This window comes from Lampetra planeri, chromosome 33, assembly GCF_965212315.1.
Source record: "Lampetra planeri chromosome 33, kcLamPlan1.2.h2, whole genome shotgun sequence".
NCBI lineage: Eukaryota > Metazoa > Chordata > Hyperoartia > Petromyzontiformes > Petromyzontidae > Lampetra > Lampetra planeri.
This window is the reverse complement of record NC_136139.1, coordinates 5,996,499-6,012,804: the sequence shown is the minus strand read 5'-3', so window position 1 is coordinate 6,012,804 and position 16,306 is coordinate 5,996,499. Positions and strand designations below refer to the sequence as shown.

The window sequence follows — 16,306 nt, the reverse complement described above, 5'->3', positions numbered from 1 at the left end:
GCGTGTAATGCTCGTTAGAGGCACACGGTGCCATGCCAGCGATGTTGGTAGTCCAAACGTCCAGCTTTTGTCTGCAAAAGCTCATTGTTTTCCTCCACCAGAAACACGATGGAAGACCACATTACACACACGTTTGTTTGTCATAGGCAGACTTTATAAATATTATGCCAAGCTGCAGGGCCCCCAATCACAACAGCCTCATCCCGGTTTACCAAAACCGACGGAATAGTTTCTTTCCATTATATTGCATATGATGCTTATTTACATACTGTATGGATGCTATACACAGAAGTGGGTAGACAAATGCAGAAAATATGAAATAGTTTTCGTTGCATCAAGAATGAATAACTGCGCTCAACTTCAGCCGTCACAGCCCAGAACGTGGTTCCGACAATTATTTTTCGCACTTTGATTTGTCATCATTCGGCACTGCACCAACGTCGAGTCAAACATGTTCATGGGATTAAAGGCATATTAGGGCACCAAAAACACAAACATTTCCGGATAGACCCAACTCGTACCTCTAGTGGTTTAATGCCTTACACCCCGGATAAGCTCCTACTCCAAAGTCAGAAATCAAAAGCGAAAAATGGCTGCGTGAAAGACGAGTTGTCGACCAACATGGGGCTTTTATCAAGAAAAATAAACCAACAATCGTAGTTCTTGTGGAAGCACAGGCTGGGTAGATGGCATGGAAGCATCGCAGGCTAACGAGCAGTGGAGACGGTACACATTTTAAGGGCACAACCGAGCAACGTCTTGGTACACGTCAATGATGTGGCGTAATAAAAAGTACCGCGTCACAACACCGCAGTGACATCACCAGACTACAGGACGCGCACCTGAAAGTCAATTTCAAGTCTTACACCCCCCCCCCATCATCCAAATTCGTGGGACCCGGGCCTTAGAACACGCCTAGCAGGGCACGTCGCGGTTCACATCTCCACACCCCGGAGCCAGCAATTCACAACAACCTGCTACGCGCGTCGCGTTTTTACCAACTTGTTTCTATTCGGTTCTTTTCGGATTTTTTAAATACAACCTTGTCCACAATTGCGCCGAATTTAATGGCACCGCGTGATTTGCATATCAAGGTCAAAAGGTGCAGCCCTGAAATGCCTTGCTCACGCTACTGCTTGCACGGGGGGGTGGGGCGGGGAGAAACTTCACTCGCAGCAGGGCTCGATGGCATTCGGCCTACTCCTCTACACTGGCTAGGAAGTCTTGAAAGAGGTGGGTGTACCCACACTTCGCCCCACCACACAATCTGCTGATCAACCGTCGTTGTGATCATTTATAAGGCTGGGTGGACAGAGGTGCGGGGGGGGGGGTGATTTAATGACTTGGTTTTTGTTTCAAGTTCCACGCCGGGAGATTGAATCAAACTGGCAATCTATAGATTGCACATAAATCCAGCTTGCCAACCACGACACCAATGCAGCATAACATTTGTACGCATTAATCTATGCGACAATACGCTCGTATGACGAGTATACAAATTACATACACGACGATAAATCGTGCCCAATTCCCATGGGAATTCCCATGGGAATTGGGCAAGATTTTCCCATGCTATTCAAGGTTGATTATTATTACACCAGTGGATCGAATTGTGACTTCTAGAGATGACAATCCATTCGTTTTGTGGGCCCCATCTTCAACCAACTCTTCACATCTCGGCGGTAAGAGGAGGAGATGGGGGCGGCAGCAGTGGTGGTGGCGGCGGAGGCGGGTTCGCCATCCCGGCGGCGCACGCCTGCTGCTCCGATCCTTCCGCCACGAGCTCTTCGTCCACGGTGGACACCTGCAGGTCGCCCCGACGCCGGTACTGCCCGTTGTGGCGGCCCCGCTGCTGGTACCGGCCGCTCATGCCGCTCGCCAGAGGCTGCGGGACGGCGGCTCGCTCGCCGTACGAGCGCGCGGTGTAGGTGTCGCCAGGGCGCGGCGGGGAGCCCGCGACGGCGGCGGAGCTCTCGTCGCAGTCTTGCCGACACCGTTTCGCGCGCCGCTTCTGCACGAGCGTGGCGAGCAGCAGCGCCATCATGACGAGCAGGAAGAGGCCGCATGCGACGGCGCCCAGCACTACCGCGAGCACGGCGGCGGACATGCTGCTCTCCTGCACCTCTGCACGAAATGTACATTTCGATATCTTACCTGGCAGATTCAAATCATTCCCCATGCAGCATTACCCCCATCCAAAAATAAAACAGTGCCTGCCCCTGGCCAATAACAAGTCGCCGTTTCAAGGCCAATTGTATAGGGACAACGCCCACCAACCACCATGGCTGTCGCAGCCTTCAGCAAAACTTTGACCCAGAAGCCTCCACCGCTGCTACCTCTCACGCACAAAAAAACCCTGCCCCGTACAGCCTGAGACTTTTGGGGCTGTTAGCGAGTACCTAGGAAAGCCAGCACGGTATGCAGGGGGTGGTGGGTGGCCAGCACCATGCCCGGCCACCTTTGCCTCCCCAGCAGTGATTTTTTTTTTACTTTACACACTGCACCAGGTACTCATGAGGCCAAGCTGATGTAGGGAAGGCCCAGAACCAGTTCAGAATCGTCGGCAATGTTGGCCAGGAGCGGGAATTGAACACGGGTCGCAGGGTTCTTAGCGCAACGCGCCAACCGCTACACTACCGCTCCCCCCACTATCGCACGCACGTGGCTGGTTTAGCTCGAGCATGGCACCTTCAAGCTGCACGGTCGTGCAGCGCACGCCCTGCCACGCCGGGTCCACGTCAAGAAAGCCGTCGTGGCAGCTGCAGGTGTAGGAGCCCTGCGTGTTGCGGCACGCGGCGTTGGTGTCACACAGGTGCTGCTCTGCCACGCACTCGTCCACGTCTGCACACAGACAGAGCCACTCAGCCACGCATGCCCCCACCACACGCCCTCCCCCCATGGTCGCATTCAGAAAAATAAATGAAATGATACTTGAATAGACTCTGAGACTGTTGTCTGCCAAAACCCACAGCTAAACATTTTGGGTGCCCATGGCAAGGTGCTATCCCTCACGCACCCTTGTACCCAGTTGAGGTATTCATCATCACCAATGGTTTGGCGTGAGCGGGACCTTATAATTTCTAGTTGCCGGGTTCTTAATGCAGTGCCGCCCTAACCACTACAATAGCACTCCCCCTGTATACACACACAAAAATGCCCAACGCTTGCCTCAGAACACATGAATGCAACAAAGAGGGCATTAAAATGTTACATGGTGAAAATCCGAGGATGAAAAAGAATCCTACTGAAAACACCAATAAATATGTAGCATCATTTATATTACTGCATATGAATAGAGTCCTACGTTTCCTGCTATAAGAAAAAAACATGTGCTGGTTGGTCCACAAGCGGGCAAATGACGTCACCCACATCCCAGAGGTGAGCCGGGTTCGAGCGTACCGACGTCATGCCCACCCACCCCAACCTCCACCCTGGCCAGGGAATGCACGAGCCGTGCTAGTCTTTACAAGAAAAGGTGTGGATTCTTCTGAAGTTGTGGGACCTCTAGTCCCATGGGCCAGAGCACAAATTGGTGCCACCTAGGAGTTAATACACAAGGTCTAAGCGTCAACCATTTATTTAGGATGGCCAACCAAGAGTAAATTGCTCGATAGCCCACAAATAGAACCCAGAAAGTTGTTACGCCACTGCAGGTCGTACCGCCAGGCGAAAACTTCTCTGGGCGCACAGACTACTAGACATCTCCTGCGTCTACCTGCCAAATCCAACCATGGGGGGGGGGGGGGGGGGGGGGGGGGGGGGTTCTCTCCTGGCCTCACTGGTGCCCCACCCCCCGTAACTCCATCACCACATCATACCCTTAACATGCACGGCCAGTAGCTCCAGACTCGTGCCGTTGTCGCGGCTGCTTAGGAAGTGGTGGTGGCCGTGGCCCAGGAAGGCCTGCAGCTCCGAGCGGGCCCCCGCGTGCGTGTGCGGGCGCAGGAAGAGCCCAAACTTGGTGAGGAACTCCGATTTGCTGATCATCCTGGTGGTGGGGTGAGTGGGTGGGGGACGGATGTCACAAAATTATGCATAGAGTAAAAATCAACGCGTGTGGCTTAAATCGGTTAATACATTCTTATCAGTCACTGCTGGGATCAGTGTTCTTCGTTGCAAGGCCTACGGGCCACTGGCGGCCTTTAATGCGGCCCCTGACAATTACACAAAATGTGAAAAACCCCCTTAATGCTGTCAAACCAAGTTCCAAAACAGCCCCCCCCCCACCTCTGAATATGAGTGAAGAACACCGTACAGGATTGAAGGCAGTCCCAATAAAGCCGCAGTCATTCATGGTTACGCAATGCAACAACCATCAACCCAACACCTGGCACACAAGCAGCGTTAAAAGAGTTCCATCTCCGCAGTGGAACTCTGGGTACACGTTCTTTCCTTGGGCTACTAATCCTGTGGTCACAATCTTACCGACCGGCGATGGCCCCCTAGCTGGCAACGCGTCCCAACTGGGCGAAGCCTTGATGCGCCCCTTTGTAAGTCTATAGCTGGATGAGGGCCTCCACAAGCCGTGCGGTTCTTGAGGGTTATTTTACCGAACTTCATGCTGGTCAGTGCGGGTTGGTGAATGTGGAAGCTTAGAAGTACTGTACAACAATCGATGTCGCTGGACTCTCCTTTGCTGCCCACCACTTTGCCCTGGAGAGCTATGGACACAACCTATTGTGTGCTTGGTGGGCACCCATCTGACTACGGTACTAGGCAGGGTCAAACCTGCTTGGCTTCCAAGATCTCACAAAACCGGGTGATCAGATGATAATAACAATGCAAAGACTACGCACCAGTTGGAATGCCTGGGCACCACTCCGAGGAACGTGTCCTTATTGACGCTTTCCAGCTCAGACTTGTGGATCTGCAATGAAAGCGGGGAACGTGGTAGCACACATTGGAGCACCACACAAATCAAGAACATCGTCGCCATTGTCGCCTTTGTGTATTGCTAGATATCGTGCCACGCACCAGCATAGACCGAGTCGCGCGGACCAGTGTAGCGGGCGCGTACGACTGAACAGATTGCTGCACCAGCGGTAGTCGCCAGGCAGGAAACTCGCTCGCTACGCTGTATGCACTGGAGCATATAACCAACACACAGAAGCAAAACGCGTGTGGCGACAAACACGCATGCACACGACTTGAATTACACGCTTCGGATTATGTTACAGATGTTGGGATTCAAGGATGTTGGATCTCTGATCGTTTACGACTACGACCACTAATTTTACATCGTTTTACAAAGTAAACAAAGAATGTCCGAACAAGGCGTGAAGTCTGGGAAGCGCTCTCCCTCTCTCGGCACGCCCCTTACCAGGTGCTCCAGGTGAGACTTCAGGAGCTGCACCAGCTCCTCAACCTCCACCTTCGTGTTGTTGCGACTCCGCAGGGCCGAGTGCACCGTCACCTCAAACCACGTGTACTCTGGGGGGGGGGGCGACACATTGCACGCACAAACGGGGAGACACCCATCCCACACCCCCCCCCCCCCCCATATAGCAGGAGGAAGGATTCCCTTTTGAGGAGCTGAACAGGACTTTCACATCTCTCTTTGGTAGGTAACCAGTCACATTACACCAGTGTGAAAAGTTCAACATACATACACGTACATCTGAGCATTACAAAATAACGTGATAAACAACGTGCGCCTCCATCCAGTTCTGTATAAAGAGCCCCCTCCCCACACTCACCAAGCACAATGCAAAGATAAATCAGACTTGTTTTTTTCAGGGCTACCTTTGGGTTTAAATGGCCCCGAATGTGTGCGGTAGGACGGTCCCTTGACTCCTCCGGGCTGCTGGTTGTTCTGGGCGTCTGCGTTACGGTCATAGGGGACACACGTCACAGCAAACATGGCCAGTGACAGGGGCAAGGCCAAGGAGACGGCAAGCTGCAAAGTGTCGCCCCAATCACGAAATTCACCAACAGTCAGATCTCAAAACCAAGCACGGTTGGGTTAGCGGTTGGAAGGGTAACACCACAAGGCTTGCTGGGTGTTTGCAAATGTTGGGGTTACAAGCTGTGGCCAGGAGCTTGCAGTGCAGAGTGTCACCCCCCCTCGCAGTTATGCGTGGGGAGTTCAGGATTTCCTCCCGTATTAAAAACCAAAAACACATTTCAAATGGAATAAACCAAACATTTCAATTGTAGCAGCAATCTCCTGAAAACGAGAATCCGCAAGGGTTTGTGCGAGTAAATATTTTTTTTAAATGGGGAATATGCAACACCTTTATGGGCGACACTGGCCAAGCACACGCATGGCCACATTGCACCACAGTGTCCAGTCTGCACGGAGCCACCTCCACATGCTGCACCTCGCAGCCGGTGGAAATCCCGGCTGTTCCATGGCGAGCGTTGCTCACCTTGCGGTGTGGCCTCCTCTGCAGGGGTTCTCATCCTCTCGATGATGTGGTCAAGCGGGCCCCATCCCGGAGGAGAGAACAAGATGGACACCTCTTTGTCCACCGGCTCTGATGGAAGGGAACTCGTCGCAGCTCTAAAGGGCTCATCTCCATCCTCCTGGGGTGTCCCAGTTGGATCAACTGCCAAATTTATTCCCTTGTCGGTTTGTGACGAAGACCAATTCTGGATAGGCGGCTGGGTTTCTAGCTCGGAGTCACTCGTGGTGCCCAAGTAGAACTTCTCCAAACTTGGCCCCGGTGGAGTGGGCACAGCGTGACGCTCGGGTCCATTCTCCAGCAGAGGTTCCAGCCGAGGTTCCAGCTGCTCCTCCTCTTCTTCTTCCTCTTCCTGGGCCTCCTCAGTGGGGCGGTGAGAATGGTATTCATCAGCAACAACGGTCACCGGCACGGCATCTGTACCATTGTCCTCGCCGAAGGTCCACAGAGTGGAGGCAAAACTCTCCGCCCCACTGCTGGGATCTTCTGCAACAGTGTCCAGTGGCAGCGGAGACGGTCGGCCGATGGCAGCACGGCGCTCGGGGCCGTGCTCCGTTGATGACTTTTCGAGAAGAAGAGTTTCCTCCTCGGCCGCTGCCTGGCTCTCGAGGTGTTTGGCCACTGCCAAGAGCCACATGTTCCCCTGCGGTAGGGCCGGCCTATGAGTCAAGGGGAGATGTAGAGGGACAGGTGACATGGACGAGGGTGCGGATGACAACGTCGCGAGAACATCGCTCTTGGTGTCCGACCTCTGCACGTCCGTGAAGGTCGGCGGGCGTCTCGGCGACTCTGCCACCATGGCCGAGCCTTCTGGCCGTTCGCTCCAATCGCGCGTCGTGACTTCCGTCACACCAGGGGACTGCGTGCTGGTTCCGCTGGGATGTTCACCGCCGCCATCCACGCCTTGCGCCACCGGGCTGTGCGTAGAAACCGTAGAGAGCGTGGAGACAGCGGTGTGAATCTCTTTCAGCCGCATGGACCGCGTCGTTTCTGTGGTCGTCCCTCTCGAGCGGCCCAGGGTGGCTTTCACAATCTTGCCAACGGACGCCGGTGTCAACGGTGTAACTGCCCGGCGTTGCCCTCCTAGCTCCTCTTCCACCTCCGTGGATTTAGCGGATGACAAAACGGTCACCATGGTCGACTCCAACACTGTCAAATCCTCCTGCACGCCCTTCACTGGAAGTAACATCCAACGCCACAAGCGGTCCCATCGACCTTCAACAGCAGAGTCTCCCTCCGGCGTCGCCTCCGCCATTGCCGTAGCTTCCACCGCTGCCTCATTCATCACCACTGGAGCCTCCTCATAGTCCCCAAAAGTCAAAGCATCTTCGTTCCTTCTGCCATCACGACCTGTGTTGCCACCATCATCAAGATCACTGTCATCATCGCAGCTCAGCTCCGAGAGGTTCACCACGTCGTCATCTTTGTCCAGGATGAAGTAGCGGCCCCTAAAACGACGCGGTGGTGCGGCGGCAGCGCCGCCACCACCACTCTCCTCGTCTTCCCGCTGGCCGGCCATGAGCACGACGCTCACGCCATCGCCGCGGGGGCTGTAGAGGAAGGCGCCGTGGCCCCAGCACGCCAGCACCATAGCGCTCGCAGAGCGGCGGGGCACCTCCTCCAGCACGAGCTTATCGCTCGAGAGGCAGCACTCGCCGCGCCGTCCCGCAAACCCGCACACGCGCACCAGCACGGCCTGGCCCGGCCGCGCCGCTCGCACCGTCCAGCGGCAAACAGCGCCCGCCGGGTAGGAGCGCGGGAAGCCGGGGGACGAGAACGAGCCCGAGCGGCCACGCAGTTCCATGTGGCACTCGGGCAGCGGAACCGGCTCCTGGGCAGTGGACGGACGCGACTCTGTGGCGGGGGGGAAACAGACAAAAATGAGGTGAGGGGGGTTGCCAGTATAAAACACACAACTGGTTGTGGGCGATTGCTGCCGGCGAACACCCGTCAAGATCAACACGAGGGGGGTTGGGGGGGGGGCGGCGGGGCTGTGTAGCCAGCACCATGCTTGGCCACTTTTGGTCTCCCCAGTGTAGATATTTAACCACTCCACAAAAAGTAATAATTTAAGATCGAGTCGACCTAGGGAAGGACCCAGAATTGATTTGGATAATCGTCACTAGTGTTGATTGGCCGAGAGCAGGTATCCAACTTGGGTTGCTGGGTTAGTAGTGCAGCGCACTAACCATTACACTCCCGCTCCCAACAGACGCAGCACGGAAACCACTGCACTCCCGCACCCAAGACACACCGACACCCCCCCACCCCTCCAGTGAACTACCCTCACGTGACCGCCCACTGACCGCACTTGTGGCCATCGGCCGCGACCTCTTGGCTGCTGCCACGTCTCTCAAACGTGAGGAGGTTCTGGCTGAAAGGCCCAGCCGGGTCCAAAGGGCCGCTCGCATCGTCCGAGTGCAAGGGTCGGTCCACGCGGATGCGCAGGGACCTCATGGCGGGGCCCTTGAGGGGGGCCTGCACCCAGGCCTGACGGCTCAAGTCCCGCAGGGCGGCCACGAACCGGCTCTCTGCCTCCCCGTCCTGGCCCGCGGGCAGCAGCAGATGGAGACGTGGGTAGCCACTGCCCAGGTCCAGCACGCGCTCACGGAACGGTGGAAGGAGCGAGGACGGCCGCGACAATGGAGGCCATGGGATTTGCACGTCGGCGACGTCGGACGCCATGGTGGCACGGCCGAGCGGCGGGGGGGACTGTGGCATGGCCCCGTTGGGGTCGGAATCGACAGGGCTGGTTTTGGAGTTGGTCAACGGAGAGGTGAGAGCAGCGGCACCACCACCACCACTTGCAGCACCAAGAGCAGACCCAGCTGCACGACCATCAGTAGCAGCCCCGCTCTTGACACCTTCACTCAGACAATCAAAATTGTCACCATCTTGAAGAACGCCATATTCGGAGCACCCAGCCCTGATCCAATCTCGGAGTTGCCGCAACGTCCTCGACCTGTCATCGTCGTCAGCATTCGGGCGTCCACGCGCTCCCACCTCGTCGCTGGCAGAGGCGGCGCCGAAAGACGACGAGCGGCGCCTTCCAAACGCGATGTAGCGCAGCCGCACGGGGATTCGCTGCTCACCACTGCCCGCCCCCCCCTCCGTGCCCCAGAGACTGCGGCACCACCGTGATATGCGCTCCGCTCCAGGGGACGAGCAGCACGCGACTCGGAGCGCAGCGGAGGATGCAAGGTCCCACCGACACCACCTGGGGAGGTGGAGGAGGGGTGGCCGCGGACGAGGACGACCCCGGTGGAAGTTTCTCGGCAGGCAACACCGACACGAAGACTCGCTCGCAGCGGGTGGAGCGAGGGCAGGCCGTCGGGCAGGCCTGCACGAGCAGGCACGAGCGCACGTCTGGGGAGCGGAGCGTCCAATTGGACCAGATGGTGGCGGCGGCGACGGTCGGGCCGACGTCGCCAGGACTAGTAGTGGCGGCAGACGCGGACGGTGCGATGGCGCAGCGTGGGTCCAGCCATCCTGCGCAGCCCAGAGCCGATCGCTGACAAGCGGCTTGTGGTGGCGCCCGCGGACTGAAGCCTGGGATCGTCAAAGATGAACAAAACACAGGGCGTGGGCCGGGTGGCACATGGAGAGATTCCAGAGGTTGGTAGAAAAATGGTTAGAAACCAGCATTTAAAATTCACCTGAAATTTTCCAGAATCAAAAGTTTGGCTTTGAGTAAGGGACTATCAGCATAAGGCATTCCGGATCCATAATAATTCTGTATTTCTTTGCAAGTGGTGGGGGGGGGGGGGTACTGAAATATCAAGCTCTTTAAATAAGGCCTCTCGATTAAATAACCTCGGATATTAATATCAATATAAAATTTATAGAAAAAAATAATCAATAAAACACCAATTTTCAGGGTTTCAATGGGGGCGATTGCACCCCCCCCCACCATTGAATATGCCACTGCTTTAAGGTGTGACCGGCGAGGTGTCATTAAATCAAGTCGTGGGCTGCATCTGGCCCATGAGCTGTAAGAGGTTCCCCCAACCCCTGGCTCAAACAGCTGTTCAGTCCTCCATTCCCTCATCACGGTCGCACCCACCTGAATTCATATAGAGAAGATTGAGTCCAGCTTGAGCCATAGACAATTCCACCTGCATAGACATAAGCTTGGTTTTAATTGGTCGCAATTACACAAACACACACAAAGAGCACATGGAGGGATCTGCCATAGGAATGTGGAATTTCCACCACCGTCTCAGGGGCTAGCGACAAAGAGGAGCCCTCCCCACTTCGTTAAAGTGTGGAAACCGTCACATTTGTCCAGTGGGGTCCTAACAAACTCGGGGAGCGCGGCAATTGGTCAGATAGGGCCCCAATATTTTTTGGAATAAAGGAAAATACGTGGAACGTAAATTGAATCAGCTCAATAAAAAAAAATTTAAACCGCGTTTTACACCGTTGTCGAAAACATCATGGTGCTTGTCAAGGACCCCCCCCCCCCCCAACTCGTAGCTTTGGCCACCGGGGAGGGGGGGGGCAAGGCACCCCCTGCCCCCACGCTAGTTACGCTTCCGAATCTGTCACATTGCCCAAAACGGTCAAAAAAGCTTGCATCATCTCCTTTGCAATTCTCACCCCCCCCTCCCCCTTCCCAACATTATTGGCGACGGGAACAGTTTGAGTTTTTTTTCACTTTGCAGTCCAATTTTACCAGGGCACCACGGTGGTGAGATGTTAACCACCTCTCCTGGTATACAAGGTCGTGGGTTCGATGAAAACCTTGGCACCTGCTGTATATTTGGAGTTCTTTCCCCGTGGTCGCGTGGATTTCTCTCCTGGTCCTCCGGTTTACCCCCCCCCCCCCCCAACATTTTAGAATCGACGTGCGTTTCACGTTTTTGGCCGCTACAAATTTCCACGCGATAAGCCACTTCGTTGAGCCATCATGTGACCAAGTCGCTTCTGAAAACGGCCACATAAGATCAGTGAACCTTTCCTGGGTAAAGTAAAAAAAAAGCTGAGTTTAATGAGTTTCTACCTGGACACACCCCGAACTCACCCGGCTCGGCAGCTCTGCACCCAACGCTCTGACATCCACTCCGCACTCCTGGGCCGAGCTCTGCGTCAGGAGGAGCAGAACCAGACCCAGGCTCCAGACCCATGCCGGTCGTTCCATGACCCCTCAAAGAGCAATGGCACCCTGTGCTTAAAAAAACCACACCACATAGTAGGTTTTTACCCTTTTAAACAACTGGTACAAAAACTGACACCTTTATTCAAGGCATCATGTTTGCAATAGCCACAACACAAGTAGTCAAAAAAGCAAACAAAAAGAAGCAACTCTGATAATGATAATAATATGCACTGTCCTTGAAGTTGATTGGTCCACACCCGCGTTCATACCAGCGATTGGTACGACGACCCCACCGTCAAGAAATACCTCTTTGCTTATACCCCCAGACTATACAAAGTTACCAAGGTCACAATACAGAGGCGGGCACATCAGAAAATGTATTTATACTGGAGGAATCCGAGGAGCTATAAAAGCTCTTTCACAGATGTTCACAACTCTAGGTCAACGCGGTATTTTTGCAAGGCATGGTGCATGTTGTGTGTGTTTCAGTGTTTTCCAGAGGTTTTTGGGTTAGTGCGTAAAAATGTGTTGCTAACCCACCACCACCCGACACAGCCAATGAGTCAGGTTTGTCACGGAAATAAAAACGTGCCAATTTGTTACTACTGTAGTTAGTTTAGCAACACCGGTGTGTTGGAGCGTAAAGCCGTAAACCCACAACATTTACAATTTGAGTACGGACGTTTCGCCGCCAGTAATTACAAGCAGCATCATCAGGCGATAGCCAGAGTTGGTGTTTTGTAGCCGCGACACGCGCGTTTCACCCACACCACCTCACGCACTTTTAGAATTAGTTCCTGCACGGTATCCATGCCACAGCCTGGAGGACGGGTTTGAGAACCGTTGGTTTAAATGAGCATGGGTAGCACCCAACATCGCGACGAACGAGCTTATATTTATTTTTCAAATCAAGTTTGTATTTATTAATTAATTTTTATTACCACCCCTCGCGAATCGATTAATGGGGTCACCAATTGTGTGTGTGGAGGGGGTCGCGGGTTCAATAGTCGTGTGGAGTTGTAGCGCCTCCAATGGCTGCAGGGGTAGGTATGGCGCCATGTACGGTACTCCACACTAGGGCTGAACGACTAGGCTGCGATTTTTTGAGATTTGAAAAGTCATATTACTTTCTTATTGGAATTGTTGTATTTATTAGTATAACTTTATTTAACTTAATTGTTCTACGTTTGATTGTTCTATTTCATCTTCTTGGTTCTTTCGGTAAAGTCACGTAGAAGGGAAATAATAAAAATAAAACATAATAAAATAATTCTCACGACGTTTCGGCCACAACGCAAGCAGCCGTCCTCAGGTGAAGACCAGGTCTGTCGGGGAGACAGCGTCTGAATGAAACACCACCACGCTTGGAGCGTATATTTATGCTGGGTTGGAAGGGGGGACAGACCTGGTCTTCACCTGAGGACGCTGCTTGCGTTGTGGCCGAAACGTCGTGAGAATTATTTTATTATGTTTTATTTTTATTATTTTATTACTTCCCTTCTACGTGACTTTACCGAAAGAACCAAGAAGATGAATCCCTGCAGTCACGAAAGCTTTTAATCGAAATGTTCTATTTCTATTAAAGCATTAATAAATACATGTTGGAAGCGTTATTTATAAATGTGTCGTAACCCTCCACCACCCGACACGGCCAAACAGTAAAAATGGTGTCACGTTTTTCAAAGGACAAAATAATTCACTTCTTTAGACCACCGGTGTGTTGGAGAGAGAAAATCAACAGCATTTTAAAAGCATTTTTTAAAAAACGTGACATTTTTTTTTTTACTGTTTGGCCGTGTTGGGTGGTGGAGGGTTACGACATTTATAAATAACGCGATCCGACCCAAAAACCTACATTATTAACAGTTCAAGGATCGCACCACACAACCGTGTTGCTGCCGTCCCTTCACCGGCTCCCTGTCGGTACCACAATTAATTCAAAACATAATTTTCTTGCCGATATTCAAGGCCTTCAAATGGACGTGCTCCTCCCGAGAGAGTCACCACACCTCCCCGTCAGCCACACAGTCGAGTCCACCAAGATCATCAAGGTCCTCTCAGATTGCGCATCGCTCACGAATCTCTGGAATTCCTTGCCTCTTCGAGGTCAGCACTTGCGACACGAGGACAATGACAAATCTTCACCTCTCAACGAAAAACGTGTCCGTTTAAAAATGGCTCCCTTCAGTTAAAAATTTCAAAACGTCTTTCCCACTTCTTTCCTTGAATATTAATTATTTACGCCTTGTCATGTATAGCGCCCCGATAACAATTGTTTAAAGGGTGCTTTTTAAAAGAGTAAACTTAGTATTGGCGGAGCTCAAATACCCTTAACGTTGCACCGGCTACTGCTTCACCGTATTCTAACGATTACAAGGAGATGCTTGGGGGGGGGGGGGTAAAGAACAAACCCCTAAATTGTGGCCGATGTAAAGTCACAAGGACAAAGATCCCCTCCCGCCCCCTATAACCTGCAGAGACTGTTGGGGCAAGTGAACCGGATGGCGGCACCCCGGAGAACCATCGCACCTCGGCTCTCGCACAATGTCCGCGATGCAGTCACGGACAAAAACATGTGTCCCAGAAATAAAGTATTTAATTGTATTATTTGGTACCCCGGGGTGCCGCCATAAGGATAAAGTGCTGCCGTTAGCGAGTAGCAACCTACGAAGGGTGGCACACGAGAGGGTTGTGGTAGGTGGCCAGCACAACAACTCTGCCTCGCACATCCCGGATTGCAAGAGGCACAGACGGATTTTAAAATGAGACAAATCTGACGATGCGTGTACGCAAGGACGGTGAACAACAATAACCACGTCAATAGCAGTTGGACTTAAAAACATATATCAATCTGCGACGTTTCGGCAACCGATCCTTCTTCATAGCACATACATGAGAATACAGAAGTGCGTCTTACAGTCCGGAGAATACGACAACACACACACGGTTACCATTAAGCGAGCTTGAACTTTGAATAAACGCCTCATTGAACGGCATAAATAAAAAACACGGAGGTGTTGAAATGTTCAAACACCAAATAGACACATATTAACAATGCATCAAGTCTGCATTAACCACAAACTGGCGGTAATAAATGCAAACAAATAAGATTTGACAATATACTCGCCCTCCTCGATGCCGTAATGTGGCGTTTAACCATCTTAACATCTCCCGTATTCGTGCCAGAAAAAGGTAGATTATTTTTACGATTCAACTTCTTGATTCTGGCATCATTCGCGTGGCTGTGTTATTACCTTTCGGCGGCCGTGTCTCTGCTTGTGGTGTAAACGCACCGACCACACACAGCCAGACAGACAAGACGGGCAAACTTATCTTCTCCGCGCGGCTCAGCACTTTGTGCACAAGCAGGACACGTGGGAGCGACCCTGCCACTTTGCAAAAACGAGAAGGCGTTTTTCTTAAATAGATGCGGGCGGTTCCCGCGGCTTCGGACGCAATTAAGTTAATGCAATTAAATATGGATAATTATTTTTAACACGAGCTTATCAGTTGCACCTGGCCTAATGATCTACAGGTGAGCGATTCAAAACACGCTCTTCTCTGATTACCTATTTGGGAACAGGTGGGTCCGAGTCCATACCTGTCAACCACTTATCAGTGCTCTACCTTATTACAGACCGATTCAGACCTTATTGGTCACCCAGTGCCCTTATAAATCTCAACGTTCATCCTACAAAGTCCCATCATAAGGGAGAAACACATACAAATAGACAAAATTTTTTTTTTTTTGCCCGTATTGAAACAGCTGTACGCCGTATGGACCTGAAAACGCAATTTCCCTGTAAAAGAATACGGGGTAAACCGTGTGGGTTGACAGGTATGTGAGTTTAACCACTTGCAGGGTCGCGTTCTCTCTGATGGGTGAGCTATTCAGAACACGTGGTCTGAAAGGCGATTTCATTATCACTAAATGCTAATGCCTAAAAAGTATAAAAAATGGCTATTATTCCCCACAAACTTTGCTTTTGTGACCAGGACTTTGTGTGAACGAAAGACACAAATGCACACCGCGTTTTCTCATTGAAAATATGTACATTTCAAAATATCACTGTCCTGGTCACAAAAGCAAAGTTTGTGGGGAATAATAGCCAATAGCCATTTTCTGTACTTTTGAGGCATAAGCAATTAGGAAATAACACTTACTACCCAGGGACAAATGTTACACAGTGATAATCATCAATTATGGAACACGTGATCGAGATGAGCTACTCACATCACGTGCTTTTGGCAGGTGAGATACTGAAAATGTTTGCTTATTGAAACGATCCGTCTCGGAACACATGTTTAGAATCGCCTATGTCTAGCGAGGCTTTGCAAAAGCACGGAGTGTCAATTGTTTAAGAACACGGGGTCTACCATTTGTAAATTGTCATTTGTGGCCAGGTCGCTTCTGAAAAAGCGATAGGCTCAACGGGCTTTATCTGGTAAGTCACAAAAAGAAGTTTAGTTTTATTTGGAGATATTTTTTCAGTGATTTGTTTACCTTTCCTATACTTTGCAATCCTGCCGTGTTTTTGTATTGTCTGCCCCAACTGTGAAAGAGCTTTATGGCTCATCGGATTCCTCCAGTATAAATACATATTCAGATTCGAATGATACATTGCAAACCGGTAGTGATAAAAAAAATCACTGGTATCTGATGTTTTGTTTCAAAACAAAAATATCTAATAGCAAATAATCATGTGTGTGACTACGTCAGCCAGAATGTCTCCGCTCTCGTCACATCTAGGAGGCTAAACAGAGTTGATTGCTTGGATGAACGACCACCACCATGTATTAATCA

General features: G+C 51.8%; 1 protein-coding gene across 2 annotated transcripts; it reads right to left on the bottom strand.

The window, feature by feature from the left end:
* Positions 1–132: 132 nt before the first annotated feature.
* On the bottom strand, positions 133–14,914 carry LOC144729678 (uncharacterized). 2 transcript variants are annotated; one of them, XM_078610106.1, is made up of 11 exons: positions 14,757–14,914; positions 11,428–11,573; positions 10,468–10,519; positions 8,711–9,953; positions 6,369–8,258; positions 5,743–5,820; positions 5,321–5,430; positions 4,797–4,867; positions 3,819–3,988; positions 2,689–2,841; positions 133–2,124 (listed from the first exon to the last, which is right to left on the bottom strand). In XM_078610106.1, the coding sequence occupies exons 4-11, from the start codon at positions 9,123–9,125 to the stop codon at positions 1,670–1,672; spliced, it is 3,342 nt and encodes a 1,113-aa protein (XP_078466232.1). In that variant the 5' UTR covers positions 9,126–9,953; positions 10,468–10,519; positions 11,428–11,573; positions 14,757–14,914; the 3' UTR covers positions 133–1,669. The 2 variants fall into 2 exon arrangements, with proteins under 2 accessions (XP_078466232.1, XP_078466233.1); XM_078610107.1 differs by having other exon boundaries at positions 11,428–11,568; positions 14,757–14,913.
* Between the last annotated feature and the right edge of the window lie 1,392 nt (positions 14,915–16,306).